Raw genomic sequence first — 25327 nt, 5'->3', positions numbered from 1 at the left:
GATGAAAGGAATATGGATAACTTCAGGTAATCGAGGTGCAAACACATATTCTGACTCTATGACAGCTTCAGAAGAAGGGCGTCATGTTTCTTCGTCATGCTGGTAAATCTGAGCGAACTGTGGTCTTCTCTGGCGCTCATGGTTTCAGTAAAATGAATGACGTTTAATTTAAGTTCTACTGTAAATAAAACATTTGCAAGACAGTTTTTGGATGAACTTCCAGGTAGCAAATTGTAAAATGTTTAGTGATGCGTCAACACACAGGTCCAAGTGTTTAAAGTGTTTATTCAGTCATTAATATATCTCTGAAACTGAGATGATGTGCTGGGATTCACATCTACATGAGTGCCTCCATCTAGGCCACACATTATAAGCATACTAGTTAACCACCCTCACCGACCTGGTACAAACCACGTGGGAATAGTTTATTTATGGTTCACAAATATGCTTGAATCTGCTGTGGAAGAACACGGCGGACCAGTGTGCTCTCTGATGTCAGTTAAAATTGGAAATACTCGATAGAAAATGGACGCCTTAAGAGTAAGGAGTCTTTGTACTCTACATCAGGTTTAACCTGCATGTTTGTTAACGTGCGGACACACCAAACCGACATCAAAGAACTAGCGGCGACGAAAGCCAACTGTTGCGTCGTCTATGTCGCCTCACGTCGCCCTGTGTCAGTTGCATTTGAACACACGACACGGACTACATCCGACGGCCTATTAGCACATATGTTCTGCGCCTGCGTGAGAGAGAGCGGAGTGAGAGAGTGGTACATCCTGTCAGCCGAGGGGTTTCCTATCTGTGCAGCCGAGCACCGCAGCACCTCCACGGACTATTACATCCAGACGGTCCTGGTGTTTCCTCCGCAGGCTCCACTTCACTCAGCTGCCCAATAAACCCGCTGCTTCTTCTCACTTTAACCTGAATAACAAACCAGAGCTAGCTGGGAGCGGCTAGCAGAGCGTTAGCCGCAGCATGACCGGAGGGAAGCACAGTCAGTTAGCCTCCGCTAGTCTCTGAGCTAGCCCCGGCTCTCCATTTGGATCCAACCGGAGCACCGAGCCCTGGTTTGTTATTCAGGCTTTGTGAAGTGGAGCCTGAGGAGGAAGCACCGGTTAGCCCTGGTTTCACTACAGGCAGATTCACTTGCTACAGGGGCGAGGAAATAAAACCTGAACAGCCAATCAGAGTGATCTCTCTCACTGACAAGCTCTGCCACCGATTCAGCATGCTCAATCGGCTGAAAAGCCGCCGACGCCGAGGTGCCGACGGTGCGGGACACACCGCAAAAACTAGGCCGACAGACGCTCACCGACAGCCCGACTTCGGTCGACAGCCGACTGTCGGCTTGGTGTGTCAGGGCCTTTACAGTTTCTATGAAATATAAACACAGTACAAATGTAGAAAGAGAAATGTTAATTTCACCAAATCCATTATCTAATTAATTGTATACTAAATTGTAGGTATAAACAAATTAACTCAAAATCTGTAGCCACCATTTTAAACACTATTTTTTTTCCCCAAATCAAACTGTAAATTTGAGGTCATAAAACAATGACTGTTTTTAAAATGTGTTTAATTTGTGGACCGTAGGAATCACAGGATCGTACATCGACAGTTAATCTGAGGTGTCGTCACTCTTTGTTCTTCAGCTTCTCTTTCTTCTCCCGTTCTTTTCGTCTCTGTCGGCCGAGCTGTCTGAAGAACAGTCTCTTGGGATTCAGGCCATACGCCTTCAGTCTCTGTCGACTGAACTCACGCCCGCCTATTTTCACCCCGCTGCTTCCTGATATGAGGCGTCCACCGGAGGACTTGTGCTTCTTCTTCGACCATTTGGGCCTCTCAGTCCTTTGGTCATCTTTACCTGCTGCTTCCACAGCGGTCACCTCTGTCTGCGGCTCCTCTTCCTGTGGCTCTTCTTCCTGTTTCATCTTCTTGTTCTTGGGTACCAGAATCTCCTCCTCCTCCTCCTCCTCCTCCTCGTCCACTGCCTCTCTGAGAGCCTGGGCGAGCATGTCGTCTGCAGAGTCCATGATGGCGGGGGCGTCACCGTCCTCTGCTGCCTCTCGCTTCTCAGCGTCCTTCAGACGATCTCTTCTCTTCTTCCCCACCTTGGTCTTCGCCTCTGTCAGCTCTCTGTCCTCCCTGCAGATAAATTCAGTTAAAAACGTTATATATTGTTTCTCTAACAGTGGATTTATTATCAGGGGTGCGGGTGATTAGTGTCATACTCACTGAGAGTAAACAGAGCTCAAGACTTCTTTCTTCTTCTTCTCATTCTTGGCCTTGATTTTATAGTTCTTCAAATCACTCATCTCTTCCTTCTCAGACCTGAGAGAACAACAGGAAATGATCTGAGTGAAGGAAGCGACCTCAGACAACAGAACAGGTGAGACACTTCAACATGAAGGACTGAGTCTGTACCTGAACATGCACGTCTTCTTCAGAGAGCACCAGTGGTTCAGCTCCTTGTCATCAGCCGTTAAAATCTGAGGGAAGAAGAAACAGAGTCTTTACTCGGTTCGATTTTAAACTTCTGTAACACCGGGGTCGACTTCTTACAGCCTTTACACACCAGAGGCTTTTTATTCATGCGAATTAATTCGCACCTAAGTTTGGTACCAAAACCCAGTGCCTTCCTGTACAGCTGGTACAGATTTCAGGGCCTCATTTCTAGGGCTGCCCCCTAACAGTCAACCAAACATTAGTCGACCAGAGAGGTCATTGGTCAGCAAGATTTCACTGGTCCATTAGTCTCAGAAAAACAAACAAACGTGAAACTCCTTGTCAAAATAAATCACATCCCTTCTTCTGTAAATATTCAGTCTGATGAATACGGAGAAGTTGATCATGTTAGTGGAGGGCTACCCAGATCTTTACTTGTGTCCCACAGACAATAGGTCTACACACTTATAAACAGCACCTGGAAGAAGATCAGCTCTGCACTCAGGATTTCAGGTTAACAGGATGTATGTAGGCTGTATCTCAGTGCTTTTGTAGCTTCTCACTGAATCTCTGTGGTTTGGGGTTTAGTTTCTCTCCTGTGTCCTGTTTTTACTTTAGATATCTGCTTTATTTTACCGTTCATGTTCGCTATCAGCCGTACAAGAAGTCGCTGCTCGAAAACTCAACATTTCTCATTTTGGTGCTTCACAATAAAAGCTTTACATAACAAAATAACTGGGGCTTTTATTGTGAAGACTATAGGAAACTAAACATGTTATCGCTGAATTAGCGGCTTCTCTTCAATAAAGACCAGTCTAATAATGCAGCAGGGAGGAAGAGTAGAAGCAGAAACAGCCACAGTGAGATGTTGATGAAGAGCTGCAGACAACAGGCTCTTACTGCACCTCTGCAAACAGCTCACCTCCAACAGGTAAACTTCTTGTACCTGCCCTGCTGTTGAAAAACACGTGCAGCAAAAAAATAACAGGAGACTTTAGTCGTGATCAGCTAACAGCTGAACATGTAGCCCACTCTGTATAAAATACCGGGATATATCGCCTATGAATTCTTGCCCATATTGCCCAGCCCTAAATGACACCTAGCTCTATTCACAGACACATTTTTGTTAATGGTTGTTTTTAATCATGACTATCTGCACACATATTATGCGGCACAAAGGTGCCATAATTTTTTTCCCCCCAACAACAAAGTTGATATTTCTGAGCTTTTGCAATGCACATGAAGGCATTACATACATTATGATATATGTGGAGTAGAAAACAAAGTTTTGTCTCCAGTTAATTATAATCTCTATATTGAGACTATAATCGCTGACGGACGCTCAGCAGAGGAGAGTGTGTTAGGCGTATATGAACCAGTTTCTGGTGTGGTGAAAGATAATTCATCATCATAAAGAAAACTCACATTTGTCAAGCATGGATTTCTCTTACTGTCCTCATTTCTACTCGTGGAAACAACCCCGTAAAAAATTTAATTTAATGTGGAGGTAACATTAGACAACTTTTAAAACTTTTTAAAACGTAATATATTACATGAATGCATTACTTTTGTAACGTGTTACTCCAACACTGCTAACTACTGTTAGCTCTGTTAGCACAATTAGCAGTGCAGCACAGCTACCTGGGCTTTTGTGGCTCTTACACAGCAGGTCGACCTGGGGGGAGACTGGGGGTGGCCGTGATGTTTCCGCAGCTATGTCATATCAGTGACTGATCGTCTGAGCGCTATGTTAGGTTGGGTTTTCTCCGGGATGCTCCGGTTTCCCCGACACTCAAAATCAATTTGGAAAGTAATTGGACAAAATGAATTAAATAAAAACTACATCTTTCAGTTGTGACATTTGCATTTCCTGTACACCTCCTGTATGACTAGAAGTGATGATGATGTCACAAACTGATGAATAATGGGCATGAATTAAGTTCTTTCTATTCTGTTGTTTTAATTCTGCTTAAGAAGTATTCTGGTAAAGTTACCCCCACATGGCTCAGTGTACCTACTGACTTGGATCAATTAACCACTAACTTGCAAGTTCAGGGCCCCAGACTGACTTTTTTTAGTTGAAGCACTGCAGCCCCTAACTGAAACATTTTAGGAGCACAAGCAGAAAATTTAGGGGCACACCTTTAATCGTCCTGCAACACAATTATTCACATTTTTGGCCATTTAAACTGTATCATAAACTGTATGTAGTCTACTGTATAATAACATTGGACTGTTTTAATTATTGAAGTATTTAGCATCACAGAGACTTGTGGTCAGTGAGATGTGAGGATTCTTAAAATAACATGTGGGTCAATGAAGTGACGCTACTTTTTTTGTGTCCATATGGTTTAGTCAAATTTAAAAGGGTTAAAATTTGAAAATAAATGTACGATTAACTTACAAACTTTAATTTTGTGTGGATCCAGTATAAAATTTCTACTTTTAATACATTTTGAGAGAATATATTAGAGGATAATGGCAAAAATGTCTAAGTGGTGTAACCATAAAAACTTGCACCAAATAATTAAACTTGCTTAAAAACACTAAAATTCTCAATAAAACACCATATCAACTAGTTTGGCATGATCTTTAAATTATTACTTTTTTATATTCAATAAAGGTAATGGAATACAATTGTCCTAAATATGAAATTTAATTTGGGGAATCATGAAAGTCAAGTAAACTACATGAAGTGTCAAGTGGTGTAACCACTATTCAAGAGGCCGTTTTGTTAATATAGTAAAGAAGGCCATGTGACAGGAAATGGTGTTAGAGAGAAGGACCCCTGATGATCACAACTGCTGCATGACAAGGTTAGAATCTCTTAAAATTACTAATAAATTGACGTTTTTAGACTCTGGCCAGGTTTGGTAAGTGTACATGTCAAATGGCATGACCCTAGAAAAACAATTCATAAAAATTATTAAAATGAACATTTACTTTAAAAATTATGTTTGAAATATTGAGACTAAGGCCATGTGCTTACACAGGTGTCCATGGTAATGCCTGTCAAATTTGATTTTAAAATGAAATGTCTAATGGTGTAACTGGTTACACCATTAGACTCCTATTAAGAGCCTTTCTGTTATAGGCAATTATGTCAAATATCAGCAGTTTATGACAGTAATTTGTTAGATATCAGTAGTTTGATGCTAATTAAAGATGTATTACAAAAAAAATACTTTTGAACTTGTACAGTAGCTTTAAAATACCTAAAAATCCAATAATTCATTTAAAGTAGAAATGTTACTCAAACATTAAAATTTCTGTCTGTAAAATACAATTATTTACATTTCTGCTATTTCATTACAATATATGATACATTTATAGAAAACTAAAGTAATCAAACTAAATAAATAAAATCAATTTTCCCCATTAGGTGCCAGATCCTAACAAGGAAAAAGTGGCTCGTCATAGAGTGCTAATGCAAATGAATGCTAATGCTGCAGCAAGGGCCAACTGCGTCCTTACAAGCTGTTGTTGTCGTCAGGTCACTTTTTCCCTTATCAGAATTTAAAACACAAAACATGAGTTAAATTTTAAAATTAAATGATTGCTGTTAGCAAAGAATTTACAGTAGAAGAAATTAGCTCACTGCTGTCAGATGTTCTTTTTTCTGAACTGAAATAACATGAAAAAACCAAGTTCACTTAACCTTGTTGACTGTCATTTGATTTTCTCTGTCAGTTCCTTCACCAAACAATGGTGTTTGACTGTAGAAGGAACATGGTCAGGCAGTGTATCATATTTTTATGAAAAATACCAGTTACACCAATTGACACAACCCAGTGTCATTTGGTGTAACTGGTATTTTTTCCTAAAAAATATTATACAGGAAAATAAATGTGGAGTAAAATGTGGAATAAATGTAATCTACTTCTGCAGTGCAACACTTTTTTTTTTAACAAATTTTACATAATTTGTCACGCGTTATTTAGAAAAAAAGGGGTGTTTAAGAAATGTCCTGCTCAGTATTGCCAAAATGCATTAACATTTAAATATATAGAAATACTCCAAAAATCTTATTTCAATGCTTTTGAAATAAAGATTTTTTTCTAAATACACTTAAATCTACTGTAGGTGGATAAAATATTTAATATTTATCATTCTTTCGTGGTTACACCATTTGACATTTTCAGGAGCATTCAGTCTTACTTTTCATAAAAAAATGGTGCAAATGTCATTTCAAATGACATAAAACCAACAAAAACACAGAATGTACATTTTAACAAATCTGATGCATGCTTTGAAAACTATTTTTGAAGATATTTCTGGATTGCTCATCCTGCCAACCCTTATTTGTCACTGACCCATGTACAGATGTGAAGCCCTGACTATATCTGACTGATCTTTAATGAAAGCTGTTGTCTTGTATAAAATATGAATATAATGGTAGGGAAACACTGATAGTTTTATGTGAAATATTTGCAGGCCAGTATTTTGGATTTCTGTGACATTTATTCAACACGCCGCCCGGTGTGTAAAGGTCTTTAGGAGTTAAATATTTGCTGCTGTGTGGTTCTGCTCAGAGAGAAGATTAAGTTGAGATCATTCCCTGGTCAGAGCTCTGCCCGGAGGAAGAGCAATACCAGATCAGTCACCTCACGTCTCATCACTGCAGCATCACCGACCAACATCCAGTCAGCATTCTTTATATCTGCTGTTCACATCTTGTTTTAACGATATTAGACGGACCATTCTCTCGAGCGCGCCCCTGAAAAGCTACTGTCCAATCATGGCTCAGCAGCTGTAAGCAGCTCTGGATTTCTCCTTGTTGAAGTGATGTGTATGAGGCTGTAATCAGAGATATTCTGAATTTAAAGAGTCCGAAAGGTATTGTTTGGGATGAGCTACAGTTTGCTTCATTATCTAAATACAGCTGATTAAATGGAGGTCGTCACATCAGCTGGCAATAAGAAGCTGCTTCTGTCTAAATGAAATCGGCTTTTTATTCATTACCAACAGTTTTTGATGGCAAATCACTGTAAACTGTATTCTGTGCTGTGTGACAACAGGAGCTTGAGAGGAACAGTAACTACAGGAGGCGGAGCTTAGTGAATGGTCAGTAACCCAGAGGTGGTGAAGCGCTGCTGTTCTCACCTCATCAGTGGTCAGGCCGAAGTCATTGGCGAGGACCTGCCTGTAGCGGAACCTGCAGGGGAGGTCGTCGATGATGTCCTCGTAGTCCAGCTTGTAGTATTCATCCAGGTACTGCTCGAAGGATTTCTCCTCTGGAACACAAACAGTCCACAGTTAGATAACTGTTCAGAGGAGGACCTGTGATAGTTATGTTTCAGTGGCAGGTGGTTCACTGACACCAGGGTTCAGTGTTAATTTCACTGACGGAAACTATGATGAAAATTTTTCGTCAATGGCCTTTTTCCATGACGAAAACGAGAGGATGACGAGCTAAAATCAGATCTTTATTAAAGAAACTAAGATGAGTCGTGATGAAATGTCAATGATGGACTATAAGACATTGAAAGTCGAGAGCGGCCGTGCTTGTATTTATCTTCAAATCCCACAGGAGCCACAGGCTGGTAAACTCCAGTAAATAGTCAGTAGCCAGCAGAAACAGTCACACTGGAGCAGCATCAGCTGTTAGTGCGAGTTGTGAGCTGTAATTCAGCAGTAAACAATCAGCCGCGTGTGTCTGACTGTGGATGGCAGAGCTGCTGAATGGATTTGTGGAGTTTGTTAGTTGCAGCGGCAGCTGTTAGCAGCTAGCTCCGCTCGCAGCCAGCGGCCGTCGGACTCCACTCAGTCCGGACTGTAGAAGGTTTCTGGGTTGATGGCTCAGTTATCTGTGAGTGTAGCTCAGTTATCTGTGAGTGTAGCTGTGCTGTAAGTAAACAGTCTGAACTCAGATCAGTTTTCTCTGACAGAGATGAAAGTTAAAAGCTAACATGTTGCACATGAAGAAAGACGTTATGTTTCTGCTTCGTAACAGTCACATGGATAAGTCAGAGTTTACAATGAACCTGGGGACAAATCCTAGTTGGCTCACATTACTTATTTGTTGAGAGCATAAATAGAGAGATGTTGAGCTTTTCAAATGATGATCAGTAAGTGTGTACTCGTAAATCAGCCCTTAAACCTGTCACACACTGCTGGAGAAATGACAGTTTGGAAGTGTGCACAAATTATTTGTAGTTTTAGAAAATTGTCTAAATGAAATTTTCATACAACCTGTCACCTTGATTCTAATTCCTGACATGAATTAGCCTCACTGGATTAGTTTAAAGATAAAAAAACATAAAAAACATAATGACTAAAATGTTTTGAGCTTTCATCAACTAAAATTAATCTAAAACTAATAAGCATTTTCATCTCAGGACAAAGACTAAACCTAACTAAAATTAACACTGCTCAGGTGTCTGTCACACTGGTTTGATGTTAGATACTGATGTGATATTAAACCAACTCTGACCAACACTTACGTGGATCAAACACAGGCTTGTGTTTGGTGATGACTTCAGCAAAGTGAGACTTTTTTCTCCTTTTGCCCATTTGCGGCAGATCCTCTTTCTTCATCTTCTTCCTCTCTTTTATCTTCTTCTTCTTGGAGGCGGCGTGCTGGGTCGGGTCGTAGTCTGCATCCATCTGTTCCAAAACAACATTTGATGAGCGAGTTTCTTTTTATCAGAACAAAAAAACGTTGTACAGCTGATCTCAGAGGTAACCAACACGCTGTCACCATCACTCAGTAAAAATAAAACGACTCACAATGAAGTTTTCATCATCACAGTGGGGCCCAGAGGCGTCATTCTCCTCTTCATCATACTCCTCTTCACCATAGTCCTCATCTCGATCCTCTCCTGTCCACGTGTCCCAGTTCCAGTGCTCTGTTGCACACACAAGAAGCCATGGGTTACATCTTCACACTGTCTGATACCTCAATGCAATTAACTGTGTTCAAACACACTAAGCAATGAAAAAGTATTTAAATCCTATGAAACTTCTCTACATGACTTTAAGACTAAACTTCACATCAGCTAACAAGAGGCAAACAGAGTCTTACCCTCAAATTCATCATCATCCTTAAACTGAGGTTTCTCCTCTTCTTCTTCTCCGTAATATTCATCTCCAAAGAATTTCTGCAAACAGGAAGGACAAATTAAAGCAAATGTCCCTGATGAGTTCAAATGTATCTAGAAAAAGAAGCCATCAGTGTGTTTTCTTGGTAAAGAGCAGTGGTAGTTGTGTCTTCATCAGCCAACAGAAATGTTGTCTGGTTTAAACCCTAAACTGAGACGCCTATTTTCATAAACGGACATTTCACCGTCTCCGTTTTCAAAAAGATCTTTGTTTACACTTACCCGTGTGTATATATACACAAGAGCATGCCAAACCTGTAGGTGGCAGTGTAACGAGAAGCTCAAGCCTTCCATGTATCCATTGTCACCATAGCAACATAGGTCGCACTTTTTACACAGGCGCAAGTTCTGGCGCATACTGTGACGTCGGCTGCCTATAACTCCATTTATCTCTGTTTATCTCAGTTTACATGCAAACGCGCAACCGGAGTTTTCCAAAATCTCCACTCTGGCCGGAGTTTTTAGAAAGACTCGTTTTCAAAGGAGAAATCTCCGTTTGCTTGTAAACAAAGGGCACAAATGAAGGAAGATGTCTCCGTTTATCAAAATCACTGTGTACGTGTAAACGGCCTCTGACTTCTCTGAGGATAGGTCTAATTAGCCAAACACAGTCCACCTGTGTCAGCTGGGTCTGTTCCTGAGCAGCGTAACGAGTTAAACTCAACACACCTGAGTGAGCTGGGACAAGGTAGCTCTAATTCAGACTTCACAGCACATTCAGGTGGTGTTGGAATAATCAGAAAACTGAGCTCTTGACTTGAAAATAGACGTCAACGCCCCCTCAAACCCTTACAGCTTGACTAGACACTTTCCTTGGTTGCATCAGTGCTTCTAACATTTAGCAGGTCTGTCTGTGGGTCCGTACCGTGTAACATGCAACAGTGAGGGTCGATAAGCTGTTTAAACTGAGTGTGATCTGTCAGCCAGCAGCAGCAACCACATTACAGTCAGCTGACAGAACTAACAACAATGTCGGGGTGCAGGGCAGACGCCACGGTAGCTTCTCTAGTTATAGGTAATAAATATACATAAATAACTGCCTGCATAAACAGTAATGATCGCAACATTTCATGAAAGCCTAAAAGGCATTCATCAGGGGCCTGTATCACGAAGCAGGGTTAATGTCTCAGCGAGGTAACTTCAGGGTTAACCCTGGGTTTTCGGTCTCACAAAGCCGGTTCAGTTCTTATCGGGGTAGATCACCATGGTAACTTACTCTGAACGTCTGTCCTGCTCCGGAGCAGGGTAAGTTCAGGGTTGAATCTGATCCTATAAAAAGCACCACCCACTGGCCAATCAGCTGTTCGGAAAAAAATGACTCTGCTGACAGAAATGCAGCCCAGTCATGACGGGAAGTTTAATTCATTTGATTGATTTTGATTTGAAAGTTTATTTTGAACATTAAAAAAGAAAAGAAAGCAACAATAACAAACAATGAAAAGAGTGTTCAAAAAGGAATGGAAAGAAGTCGAACTTTCATCCCACCCCTTCATAAGAAAGAAACTGATCATTTGCAGACACTTAATAGCACCATTAATTAGTGCCAACGTTTTGTTTTGTTGGAGGAAATGATCCCTGTTAAAGATAATGGGCCTAACTGACAGCTTTGCTGCTGGAAATGTGGAAAGTAGCCTATCATGTCTACACTTCATGGTGTTTGAGGGATTTTCCTTTTTGTTTTTTAAAGAGGGAGACTAAGTATATTTTTGCGCAGCTGTTAATTTCTAACACAGCTCAATATCAGGATGATTTTATTCAGACTATCAGTTTGGTGTTGATATGATTTAATTGTGGCGTCAGCTTTAAGCTTTATTGTAGCATATATAACGTAATGACAAAAAGACCAATTTATCAGACGCAATGATGTTAGACGATAATTGTAATACACGCAATTCATCTGCGCAGCATTGATTTCATGGGATTCAAGGGTGTGATCAGTGTCAGATGTACAGGTACAGGTACTGTAGCTACTTGAACCAGTGATGAGTCATTTAACCTACACATCATTTTGTTTGCTACCTTGTTTTGTCTTGATTTTTCCCTCTCTCCTCCTCTATTTCTTCTTTCCTGACACGTTTTTTTTTCTTCTCTATTATGTGATTTCATTGATGTTTTCACAGGGGAATTTCTTTGATAAGCTTTTAGTGGCTTCTGACCTCTCCGGCACTTTTCTTTTTTTAATCTTGTAAATTTTATACTGTCTGTTTTTAACATCATGTGCAAATAAACTAATCTAAACTAAAGCTAAACATTATTCATCCCGTTATGCGTTGCCACGCATGTTTCCTCCTCCTGCAGCTGCCACGGTGTTGGCCTTTTCTCTAATGTTGCTTTCCTCCTCCTCATATTTTAGTAGAATTAATCTCTGATCCTCACAAGAAATACTTTTTTTTCCCTCACATACGGCGCTCAGTGACGCTGCGCTTCTCTCATGATTGTGATTGGTTCGCTGCGTGCGCGTTCATGGCTCTTGATAAAGCAACCCTGGGTTGAGTTACCGAGTTGATATCCAGCGTCGTGATACCGATTATCCTGATTGCTATTGTTAGGGTTAGTCAACCCAGGATAGGTCTGGGTAACCCAGGAAAGGTTGATCTCGCTTCGTGATACAGGCCCCAGTTCCCTGTTTCATCAATCTCTCGCTTTGTTTGCGTTTGTATGATCCAAGTGGTCGTGGTGACGTATACACCGCTGATATCAGAATCAGAGGGTCTGCACCTTGAGCATGCCAATGCACCAAGGATGTGGAGTCTGCACACAATTTCACAGATATCAGAGCCAGCTGATCGCCGCTAAATTTCACTGATGAGGCGGTGAGAGCGGAGTTTACATGGCCACATCCACACGGCCCATACAAACACAAACAAATCAAGGGAGGTAAGAGAGAGAACTGAGGGATATTCCAGAAAGCGGGTTTAGTGAAAACTCTGAGTATGTTAACCCTGAAATGAGGGAAACTCTGGGTTTTCAGTTCCAGAAAGAGAGGTAAGTCAAACTCTGAGTCAATCACCATGCCAACTGACTCTGTGAACCTAACCTGCTCACAGGCAGGTTTTCTGTCTCCTCGCTACTGCCGAGCGTGAAGCAAGCTGGCAGACACACATGGGTTGTCCGTATGTGGGAAATCCGATCCATATCGAGGCAGAATTCACAATGCCTTACGCTGGGAGAGGATCTTCAGGCCCCCGTTAGGTGTGCTGTCTTTCCCCAATGAATATCTGTTTGAACGGTTGTGTTTTTTCATTACTCAATCATTTACCAGCCACACATATCAAATCTGACACACCACAGACGTGCGCTCTCATCAGAGCAAATGTGCATCGCGCTTAGGGTTGGGATCCGGATCTGGTTCTTTTTTGGAACCGGGTCCAAAGTTCCAGTTCCGGAACCGGTTCCATCACATTTGGCGTAACGGTTCCTGCAAACGGTTCCTAGATTGTAAAAAAAAAATAAATAAATCAAGCGCATTTCCATTAGAGTGCGGCACGGGCCGCATATTTCTGTCTGAACCCGACCGAGCCCGACATTATCTAATCACTAAAGCACTGAGTTTGTGTCACACAGTTGTCATGGTTACAGGCTATTTAACAGGCCGGGCGTGCGCCGTGGGTGCTCAGCGAGAGGGAGACCTCCGTGTTTGAGACGGGAGCGGGTGGCGGGAGGTCCGAGGCTTCCAGCAAGGGGAGCGATAGAAACAAACAGCCAATGTGTGTGTGTGTTCTGTTCAGGTGTTGTCATGTAAATAACAGTGCCCAAGCATGAATGCATATAAGTATTTTTTATTACATTGCTGTGGTTAATTTGAGGTAATAGTGTTACTGTAGAAATCAGAGAATTAGTTTTTGTTGTTATATATTCTCAGGGAGATGATACAAGCTCTAAATCTGAAATACACACCGCACACAAATGTGTATTTTCATCTAATTGTACTGTGCAACAGTTAGAATAAAGTTTTAGTATTTGTATGATTGCATTTGTGTTTATTATATACTTGTTTAAGTATAGCAAGTATAATGAATATAATGTAGGAATCTGTAAGAGGAATCGGTAAGGAATCAGACCATTAAGAAGGAATCGGTAAAGAATCTGAATCGTTAAAATCCCAACCCTAATCACGCTACGTTTTTTTGTGAACGGTAGCTTTTGATATGACAATGGTGGCCTACAGTACATAATGACATAGCCACTGAATGACAGGCTATTTAAGATACTTTGTTTAATAAATCAAATATGAATAAAACTAAAGAAAGGTACAGTCATGGCCAAGTCACATATGCCTTACCTGTTTGAATGATGTTTTTATTTTTCATATTAAGCTGCTTTCAAGTGCGTTTTCCCCCTGTGAGATTGCACCCACATGAAAATCAGATTTTATTCAAAACCACTCCACCACTTTTTCACCTGTATGCTACGATTTTAATTAAGTGTGGTTAAATGTAAATTAATGGCACGGCTCTCAAGTTTTGATGTCAGTTCAGAGTGAGATTCAAATTTCAAATAAGTCATCAACCATCTATAGGTGCTTAAAATAGCTGCAGAAATTAGCAAGGATTTTGCCTTAAACTGACAGGACAGTTAAGCGTGAAAGGGGGAGAGAGACAAAGGGAGTGACATGCAGCAAGGTGCCACAGGCTGGAGTCGAACCTGTTGAGTTGAAACCTGCAGTAAAAGCCATATATATGGGACGCCTGCTCTACGCACTAAGCCACCAATATCGCGTCAAAGAAGATTCTGCTTGCTAAATTTCACACGCCACTTCTCTCTCCTTGGCAACTTTAACGGTGTTATTTTTTTTTTTTTTAACGAAATATACGCTCATATTCTCTGTAGGCATTCATGAGCACCTCCAATTCCACAGGTGTAAAATAAGTTGAAGCTTTTTCTCTCCGGTTGCCATGGTGACTCGAGGTATCGGGGCTCCGCTGATGATGGCTTTTTATTGTGGTTGTGCACGTGCTTAACTCAAGGTGTACCTACTCAGAGTTGACTGAACTAATTCAAATCAGCTGTTCTGGAACCGGATACTCAGAGTTTCCCAGCTCAGGTAAGTCAACTCAGAGTTCAGGATTAGACTCAGAGTTTGTTGAACCTCCTACCTGGAACACCCCTCATATTGTCATTTAGATGCGTTCTCGCAGACTGGTCTCTTTGGTCTCTTGCTGTTCCTTGAATTTCAGCGTTCACCCCTTCCAACAGAAGTTCCTGAATCTGTCCAGTTAGATATTTACGTTGCCCTCTTCATGTAAACGACCTCTTTTTTACCCTTTATTGTTTGTTTTCTTCCAGTTTTGCACCAATCTAATGATAGAAACATAATCAACACATTTGTGTTCTCACATACAGCTCCTACAGTCTAGAGAAGTTCAGGGTTGCAGTGCATGTGTGGAAGAGGCTGTAGTCTGGAGCTCTAAAAAACTTTTTATGTATCCATGTTATTGTGGCGGTTTGTGTTTCCGCTCACCTGCATGAGCTGGTCGTGTTTTTGTGGATCAAATTCTCCGTCCAGGTCAGTCTGGCTGAAGGCGAGCTGCTCGTTGCCGGTCAGCTCCTGAAGCGTCTTCAGCTTCTCCATGATCTCACCTCTCTTCAAGTTCTTGAGCTGCTTCAGCTGCTCTCGCTTCTGCTCTTTCTCCTGGAAGAGTCGTTGGGAAAGGAAGCAAAGGAAATGCAGGTTTATTTTAGCTAATGAATGAGGACATATTGTGATTTAATACACGGCAGCAGAGAGAAAAAAAGGTTTACACTAAATTTTCTTTAATGTGAAACACACCTTTTGCTTCCTTTCTTTCACTTCCTCCCTTTTGCGTTTCCTGCGGTCGTCTTTGGAGCGTACAGACGTGGCGATGTTGCGGGGATACGTCTTGATCTGCTGAGCGTCAGGCTCTTCAAAGCGGAAGTTGTAGCTTCTCTCAAAGTCCTCCTGCCTCTCCAAGAAAGTCTCCCCTTCCTCTTCAGAATCCTCCACGTCATCCTGGACCACCTCATCGTAGGTTGGGATCCTGAACACATCACGTGAGTTTGAATGTTTTATGTCACCGCCACCTCACAGCTCACTAGGAAAACAAAACTGAGATCCACACAGGCAGCAACGTACCGGTCGTCATTGTCGTCCTCATCGAGGTAGCCCTTGTTGAGGACGTAGTCTCTCAGGAAACACTCCTTCTCATCCAGCTGCGGGTCGTTCCAGTAGTCCCTTAAATATTTCTGTTCAACACAAACCAGTGTCATCACTGAGCAAACCTCAAAATGTTTGTACCATCATCATACTTCACACACACTCACCATGTCCTTCACCTCCTCCGGACCCTCGAGGTCAGCCTGGCCTTTCAGCCACTCCACATAGTCCGCCTCCTCTTTATCCTGCAGACACACAGGAGTGCAGGAGTTCATCCTGACCTTTTTTGATGCTTTTGTAAATCAGACAAATGTTAAAATGTGCAGCTCTCATTGCTTTGTTTCTTTTTGCCTTCATTTCTTATTAAGAAAATATGACTGAATAAACATTTAAATATTATTTCAAAAAGTAAATTAATTGTTATATTGACTGAGGAATAAAAAAATGAACAATTGGTAAATTAATTTTTAGATTAAAAAAAGGAAAGTCAGATGAATCAATAAAAATGAATCCTTAGGTGCAGCCCTAGTAACTGATAACAGCCTCTGACCTTCTCCTCCTGTGTCTTCACCCTCCTGGTCAGCAGCTCAGACACTACTTCTCCCTCACCGTCGTCATCGTCGTCTTCATCGCTGTCCTGGACGAACTTACGGAAGCTGAGGAGAAGTTTTAGTTTCCCTTTATAGTCTGTTAAGAATTATTCTGCCAGACATCTGCAGACTGTTTGAGTCTCACCTTTCCTTCAGCTCCCGCTGCTCTTGAATGTAGCTCGGAGAGGCAGCTCTCTTTGGAAGAAAACATCAACAGTTAATAAAACATCTGTCACCATTAAGAACATCTGTATTCCTGAGGGAGCAACATTATTTCATATCAGGGTCTACCTCTATTCTCCTGACGGCTTCCTCGTCATCACTGTCATCGTCATCCTCGTATTTACTGTAAAGTAAAAACAAAATCAGAGATTAGGTAAATAATAGAGAAATAATGAATCTGCAACAGGTTCAACACTTGTTTAATAAAAGGTTTTGATATGAACAGACTGGCCGACAGTGACGAGATTAACAGCCTGAGCCCGTTGTTGTTGTTCAGCCTCTCACACATTTTCATGGACAAAATTTCAACTTTTCAAGGACCTGTAATATTGTTTTTCTTCAGCGCTTCTCAAACATATCGGACTCAAACTCTATTCAAACATTAGGCTCATTCGAGATGAGCCAGGCCTGCGCAGATTTGATCATCAGCAATCGCTGCACAATGCATGTCAGTTAGTTTTGTGTAGGGGTGACCCCGAATAGTCGATGATTCAGTGATTCGATTTGGAGAAGTCTGATTCGACTGCCAGTGTCGCCGTCGAATCGTCGCAAAATGTGGTTATGAAACAAGACCGTACCATTCTGACTATATGGGGGTGCTCACTGCTGCTGAACATCTTGATTTGACATAGAATGTATTTGTTTTCTAGTAATTCATGATATATAGCCTATTTTGATACAAACAGCAGCCTAATTTCTGTTAATAAAAAATTGAAAATGACGCGTGTGTTTAATCAGTAGGCATAATCATTACTACGCTTGAATAAATCACCCAGTTGCTCGATCCAAATAAGCGGAGGTGAGTGGGTGCGCTGCAGGACCATCAGAGCAGCATCGAGGCCTACGGTGATTTACAGTGGCGGAGCGCATAAACAAACACTTCAGAGGAGGTATGTGCTCTCAAATCAAACCTTTTTGAAGGATTATTCGTTTACCTGAAGTGTCTTGAAACGAATTTCACCGCTGATTGTTTTCTTGATGAACTCTGATTATTTATTTGGCTACTTTTTGTCCGACGTGGCCAAACGATTGAGAGCGGTGACCCGCGGTCCGTGTGGATGAACTTGTATGAACCTGAGTTGATTAATGAAGTAACTTGAAGTCAGAAAGAAGGAAAACTGTTTCTAAACCTTTTGATGATGTTTTTGGATGTTTATCCTACTATTAAATGGAGAAACCTCTGTCCCTCCGTCCGTCTGTCATCATCCGTTTTCCTCCTCATTGCTTTGACCTATTTCTTATTCCTCTATACATAACACATCCCTGGGTATGGACTAGTTATAATTTATCATCTTATAATACCAACTGAAAAATTAAATTTGTTTATTTGGGTATTTTAGCTCTTTTCTCTGGAGCAGAAACTGACGCAAATGAGCTCATTCATCAATGAGGGGGAAAAAAACATGATTCGACGATTAAGCCTGATTTATGGTCCTGTGGCGTACCTACGATCTACCTAAGTCGTTGCCGTGACGCCGTCGTGAACCCTTCGAACTTCTCCGTCACTCCATTTCGTCGCAGTGCAATTCACCGCCAGAGCGGTAGGAGGCTGCGTTCCTTTCCTGAATGGTTATCGTTGTCTCTAGTTGATTCTTTGTTTAGCTTTCGGCTTTTCCGGCCACAGAGAAATGAACGCGGAGCACGGACAGATGGCTCCGTCCATATCCGTATTAAACATTGAGCATAAATGGGCCTTAATACTGCAACAGAAGATGTTTAAAGATGGCAGGGATGGTGCAATCTGGAAATACGGAACCCGAAATGCGTTGCTACCAAGCAAACCAATCACAGCCCTCTCGGTCTGCGCTGGGTCTGCGTCGCCTCAACATGTAGTTACATTTTTGGGGAAGTGCACGTCATGCTACACCGGGGGCTATGGCGAGCCTCCTGCGTAGCCACGTACCCTACGATGTAGCGACGTCGTTGATTTAACGCAGGACCATAAATCAGGCATTAGTCGGCTAAAGGAAAAATCTGTCAAATCAGATTCGACTATGAAAATTCTTAGTCGGGGACACCCCTAGTTTTGTGTCCAACTCCAAAAGTGGAAAGTGAAAATCTCATGAAAGCGAGGTGCCCGCAGTTTTTAGAGCCAGACGCTGCAGCTGCTCTCCACCAACTGCAAGACCCAGAGCATGATGGGAAATGCCTGGCTCTGATCTGATCTAACAGCTGATTGGTTTAGATTTCGACTCAACAAGATGACGTTTGAGAGGCCGTTTACACGTACACAGTGATTTTGATAAACGGAGACATCTTCCTTCGTTTGTGCCCTTCGTTTACACGCAAACGGAGATTTCTCCTTTGAAAACGAGTCTTTCTAAAAACTCCGGCCAGAGTGGAGATTTTTGGAAAACTCCAGTTGTGCGTTTGCATGTAAACTGAGATAAACGGAGATAAACTGAGTTATAGGCAGCCGACATCACAGTATGCGCCAGAACTTGCGCCTGTGTCAAAAGTGCGACCTATGTTGCTATGGTGACAATGAATACTTTGAAGGCTTGAGCTTCTCGTTACACTGCCACCTACAGGTTTGGCATGCTCTTATGTATATAAACACGTGTAAGTGTAAACGAAGATCTTTTTGAAAACGGAGAGGGTGAAATGTCCGTTTATGAAAATAGCCGGCCACGTGTAAACGGCCTCTTAGACTTTTAAATTTTGTTGAATTTCAACATGTTGTGTGACTGATGGTGAAGTTTAGTCGTCACAGACTGAATACATTCATCATAAACTATACAGAGTCTACTGTATATTAACACTGGACTGTTTTAATGGGATGAGAGAGTTTTGGTGACTTCCTGTGCGGACTGAGGGCTGCTTGAACAAGCCTGTTAGTCCTGCTAGTAAGCATACATTAAGGGAGAGACAGAATGCAAGCTGAAAATAAATATGCGTATGCAATGGTTAATATAACTCTGTCACACATCCACGGATATTAGAGCAACGTCATGCCGTCACCCTCAGAAAATAAATTTGCAGTTTTCGTACCTTACTAGGAGGGTTATCTACTGAGAATTAGTGTGACACATTCATTATACACAACAAAATTCCATGACTTTTCCAGGCTTGGATACTGTTACTTCAAAACTCCATGACTTTTCCAGGTTTTCCATGACCGTAGGAACACTGTATAATACATGCAGAGTTTTTTCAAACAATATTTAAACATTTACATTTAATTTTGCTTAATTCTGAATGTTTTCTCAATTAAAAACTAGTGAACTAGTCTAAGTTTTAACTTCGAATTAAGCGTCACTTCAGGTAAATTAGTCAAGAAGAATGGGGCCAGAAATGTGACTGTAGAGCAGGTTGATGGTATATGTGTGTGTCAGAAAAAGACTTGAAAACAAATGATGGCACATCAGCAGGTCACTCACCCCTCCCTCTCCAGTATCACTTTACGTTCATAGTCCTTCAGGTACATGGGCTTCACTGCTGTCTTCGAGGTTGACGGCTTCTCATCACTGATGGATGCACCTGAAATAAAATGATGTGTATCTTAAAGATGTCCTTGAAACCTTGAACGCAACACCAATGATTGTAGTCCACAACACTCACCTTCTGAGAAGAACTTAGCATCTGTCTGATAGATCTTTGGGTCTTTCTTCTTCAGCAGTGACAATGTCCTGTAAAAATCCCTCTCAGTTTCAGGGTCCAGCTCCTGAGAGGGGAAATAAAACTCAGTCAGGAAACATGATGCACTTTAAACGTTGCTTGGACACTTGTTGAGATATGAAAGAAGCAGCGATGCTAACCACTTCACTGTCATCAGAGCTGGACTCGGACGACTCAGTCTCATCTCCTCGATCTCCGTATTTGTCCTTCACTGCACAACAACACACAACACACACATATTAAACCCACAAATATCACAACATCGCAGAACACAACTCAGAGCTAGCTACACGTCCCCACGTTGTGTTGTTAGCCTGTTAGCCGTGGTTAGCTAGCTGTGACACTCACGTCTCTGTAGTTCTTCCTTCTGTCGGTATTTCTCGTATTTCTGAGCGAACTGGGAGTTTATTTTTAACTCCGACATGGTTTTAATAAAGAAAACAGCTTTATGATACAGTTAAAACTACACGCTGTTAAAGGGAAGTCATCCCCGCTAAGGCATGCGCGTGTGGAAAGCTGAACTACGTAGTTTCCGGTCCTCACGTCATAGATGACGTACACTGTCCACCAGGGGGCGCGCTAATACTAATTTCCTCTAATCAAATTTTGATTGACATTGTTCACCACTTTATATTTTGATTATTTATGATATTTTAATTATCTTATTTATCATTTTAAGTATTTATAATATTTTATTTATTTTTAATATTTTAATTATATTAGTTCTCACTTAAATTATTTATAATATTCCATTTTTAGAATCTTTCATTATTTTATTTATCATTTTAAGTATTTATATTTTATTTATTTTACTTATTTTATTCATTTTTAATATTTTAATTATATTAATTATCACTTAAATTATTTATAATATTTCATTTTTAAAATCTTTGATTATTTTATTTATCATTTTAAGTATTCATATTTTATTTATTTTACTTATTTTTAATATTTTAGTTATATTAATTATTACTTTAATTATTTACAATATTTCATTTATAATATGTTTCATTATTTTATTTATTATTTTAAGTATGTATAATATTTCATTTATTTTACTTATTATTTTAAGTATGTATAATATTTCATTTATTTTACTTATTTTATTTATTTTTAATATTTTAATTATATTAATTATAACTAATTATTTATAATATTTTATTTATAATATGTTTCATTATTTTATTTATTATTTTAAGTATGTATAATATTTCATTTATTTTAATTGTTATTTTGCTTATTTTTAATTTTTAATTACAGTTACTATAACTGATTATTTCTAATATTTTATTTATTTTAATCATTTATAATATTTGAATTATTTTGATCATTATTTTATTTATTTTCTTTATTTATTTTCTTTTTACCTTGACAGACTGAAGCAAATCTCTAAAATATGTTGTTAATTTTCTTAATTTATAGAGAAAATGATTTATTTCACTAACATTCAGAACATTTTGTTTTCTAACTTTCTTTTACACTTTTTATAATTAAGTAAAACTCACTACTTAATTTCCTCGCCATATCCTCCTGAGACCTGAGCTTTTGTTTGGTATGCATTTTTAATTTCTCCTAGCTATTTGCCATCAGTACCCTAGGACCCAATAAGTATAAAAACACTAAACATTGTCAACAATAATTAAGTCCCAATATCCTCAAATAAGATGTCAGTGAAGGTCCAATGTCCTCAAACGAGATGACAATACAGTTCCAATGTCCTCAAATGAGACGATAATAAGGTCACAGTGTCTTCAAGCAAGTAGGCCTACTTCCTAATTAACAGCGTCTTTTCTTGTTACTGTCGCTAAAATTTGTCAAATTTGTTGTCATATCAAACTGCAAACATTATTAATCAGAAATAATCAAGTTTCAACCATAAATGTTTTGTCCTCTTTTGTGTCAGGGTCAACTGCAGACTGACTTGGCGGAGATGGCTGCCATCTTGTTTTTACATGGATTAGTGTATTGTGCTCTTACTGCCACTAGATGGCACCAAAAACCGGTCCACGAATGAGGACAACCGGTCTAAGTTAAGTAGACTATATACCCTCTCCAATGGCTCCCTCTGGTTTTGACACAAATTATATGGAAACAAGTAACTGTTAATTTTAAACATTTGTCATTGTTGTAGGTCTAAAGTGATAATTGCATTCTACAACTGTAAAGATGTGCAGCCTGTATATTGAATTAAAACATTTTTTAACATTTCATCAACTGTGATGTGCGTCGTATGTCTACAGACTGGTGCCTTTTTTTTTTGCCTTTGTTGAACTTAAGTAGCAGTGACTAGCACTGAGTCTCGGAGGAAAATAGATGATTTAATAGTGTGTGGACAGATTCATTTGCTTTCACCACCAACCCTGCAAAGTTTACGTGCTAAATTAAAATAAATATCCCACTGAAGAGTAGCCACCTTTTCGTTGCTTTCTGACGTCGCAAGTCACTGCCCAAGCGTCGGATTTTGACGGCTTCGGAGTGAGAGCAGGCTCTCAACACCAATACACAGCACTAAATACAAAAGGAGTCATATAGTTACTGGAGTTAAATATCATTACGTGATCATAGATGCAAATCTTAATTTTATATATTAAAATCAAATTTTCCAAAGTAACGACAGAGCCATTCAATACAACATAGTTTCATAGAGTTTTGGACAAATTAGGAAAATTCAAATCTGAATAAAAAGCCAATTTAATCAGTCATTAAATACATTTTGTTATTCGTTTTTTTCTGTGCATGTCATTTCCTGTCTCTCTTTTCATTTCATATATAATAAATGCATAAATTACCCCCAAATTATGAACAAACAAACTGTTAAAACTAGAGGATTTTCTGAGGAGACAAACTTTAAGAGGATATGTTCCTTTAAGAGTGGGTGGATACTGGGAATTTACCTATAAAACATTATAACTCCTCTATCAACAACTTTAATCAAATATCATTAGTAGCACCATTGGTCAAGCTGTTGTCTGGTGAGGAGTGTGTGCCTCCCAAATAGGAGTGGTATACATCCAAACACAGTCTGAGCAAAGGTCAGTGACGGTCCGACTGGCTGGTTTTGTTTATGTAGTATCAGGTGAGCATTGATGTCGTATCATCACACTTTGGCAGATCGAACATCAGGTGGAACTTACTGGAACCTGCTCAGAAATATTACCATTATGAATTTGTGTGATTGTACAAATGGCATGTTTAATCTACACCAACATGTGAACAAAGAAGAAATACTATATTAGCTTTATGGATGAAGTGGAGTCAGAAGTATAAAAGTAAATCACCGCAGAAAAAACTGTCTTCAGTGAAGTGGATTTTATGTCTTTCTTTCAATCTGAAAAACACATGCAGTGAGTGGAAAACATGACTCCCGTAGTATTTATTCCATTCATCTGTGGGACCTACTGGAATCATCCAGTCCGCCGCGCATGACCTCTGTGGTTATATTAATGATTAATGATGTCAGATTCAGACAAAACTTTTCTTAGAAAAACAGACGTTTTCTGTGGTCTGTGAAAACAAATTGTTCCCCAGGAATCTTTATAACTGTTTGGACAATGAGAAGTTGAAAATCAGCCATGAATCGGGAAGGATTCACACTAGGCATGGATGTCGTAATAGTCATATACAGTGTATTTTGTCAGAGGGAGATTTGAGAGTTGGCATAAACTGTGTGTTTTCATATCTGCGTGTTTACCCACATGTCTACGAACATGTCACTGCATCTTTCACCTGTTTGGGTTATCACTTAAACACTTCCTCTCTTCCTCAGCCTTGAATTTTACACGTGACATATATAATGATGGGTTTGACCACAGATTGGCAGCAGGCTCACGAAGCCGTTTTTCCCCCCTCTCCTCTCAGACAGCTGCAAAACATTGCTCATGGAAGGTATGGCCACGAGACTGTAACACACAAGTGATTTAATCTTCATGTATGATAACTTGAAACTCATTAAATCTTTCAAAGTGCAAATTAAAGTCCTTGTTTTTAAGGAAAACATCAATAAACACATAACAAACTGCTCATGAACATGTCTACCAAGCTGTGCCTGGAGTCATGGAAAACTGCTTGCCCGTGTACAAACACAAATCAGTTCAACATACTACACATCCCCTGACAATTTAGTATGTTACCCAAGTTGACAGTGCTCGGTCTCATCATGTAAAAAATAAATAAATATTACCAAACTATGAAGGTTGTTCATAAATGACCATATTTAGAGTGTACAATATGTGTATAATATGCTCCAGCTCCCATCCATGTGTTATCTATTTTATGTGCATAAATACAATACAGACTTTCCCCACACTCACACTGTTGTTACTTTTCCTTTCTGTGGTCTCACACTGCTGGAGGATTTCTAAGAAACAGGGGTTTTGAATTTCACTGAGACAGCCAGACTTTCTAGGAAGAAGGTCTGGGGTTCCAAAGAACTACAAAACACAGCCAGCCCTCCTGGAAGAAGACAGAGAGACGTAAAAAAAAAAGTGAACCCCACTTCACGTTTTCTGCCATGTCCGCATACCACAGCTGCTGGATGGAAAACAGTGGACACATGCTGCTGTACATCATTCAAAACTCATCCGCCACACATGTTAAGCAGCATTTCAAACACATGATAACAACACAGACAGGGAAAGGTAGACGTGGCTTTACACCCTGTAATAAAGGGAAAAACAATGCCACTAATACACAAATAGTTTTGCAAAGACATTTCGAAACAATTGAAAAATAAATCACAACCATGACTTATAGTGTGTTTTCACTTTACATGAGTTCTGCTAAATTGAAATTCTTATAAGACAAAGAGTCCAAATAAACATTCAGTTACACATGCAAACTATTTTAAGGCAGTGATTCCCAGCCATAAGGTACTGCTGCAGGAGCCACAGTATTTGGACAGATTGTAGCTCAGCTAATGAACTCAATTAAACTCAACCAACAAAACAAACAAACAAACAAAAAAAAATAGCAATTGTAACTTGATTAAAAATATATATCTACATATTTAGGTTGAGGAGGAATATACTCAGCTAAATAGGATTTCAAATTGATGTGATGCTGACCTTTAGTGAATGCCCATAGCTGCATGTATGAAAATTAGTTTAAAATGTTTTTTTTTTTTAAGTAATAGATAAAAAGCATAGGAAATAGTTAGCTAAAAGTAGCTAATGGATAAACAGTTGAAATCATTAGCTATCGTGGCTAAAGGATGAACAGTTGAAATAGATATCAAA

At 39.9% G+C, this 25327-nt stretch overlaps 1 protein-coding gene and 1 non-coding gene across 2 annotated transcripts; both read right to left on the bottom strand.

Moving 5' to 3' along the window:
• Positions 1-265: 265 nt before the first annotated feature.
• On the bottom strand, positions 266-20625 carry kri1 (KRI1 homolog). The gene is made up of 18 exons (XM_033643939.2): positions 20442-20625; positions 20234-20304; positions 20037-20139; positions 19856-19955; positions 16545-16599; positions 16399-16448; positions 16214-16319; positions 15831-15908; positions 15643-15752; positions 15319-15547; positions 15010-15180; positions 9473-9548; positions 9178-9296; positions 8892-9054; positions 7552-7682; positions 2428-2492; positions 2239-2334; positions 266-2148 (listed from the first exon to the last, which is right to left on the bottom strand). Exons 1-18 carry the CDS (start codon positions 20515-20517, stop codon positions 1638-1640), a joined length of 2310 nt encoding a protein of 769 aa, XP_033499830.2. The 5' UTR covers positions 20518-20625; the 3' UTR covers positions 266-1637.
• LOC117269102 (Z30 small nucleolar RNA) lies at positions 6973-7072 on the bottom strand. Its single transcript, XR_004502695.1, has one exon. It is a non-coding gene; the product is annotated as a Z30 small nucleolar RNA (small nucleolar RNA).
• Positions 20626-25327: the final 4702 nt, after the last annotated feature.

The sequence above is a fragment of the Epinephelus lanceolatus genome, chromosome 18 (assembly GCF_041903045.1).
Source record: "Epinephelus lanceolatus isolate andai-2023 chromosome 18, ASM4190304v1, whole genome shotgun sequence".
Classification (NCBI taxonomy): Eukaryota; Metazoa; Chordata; class Actinopteri; order Perciformes; family Serranidae; genus Epinephelus; species Epinephelus lanceolatus.
Note: the sequence above shows the minus strand (reverse complement) of the source record. Positions and strands in the feature narration are given on the sequence as shown.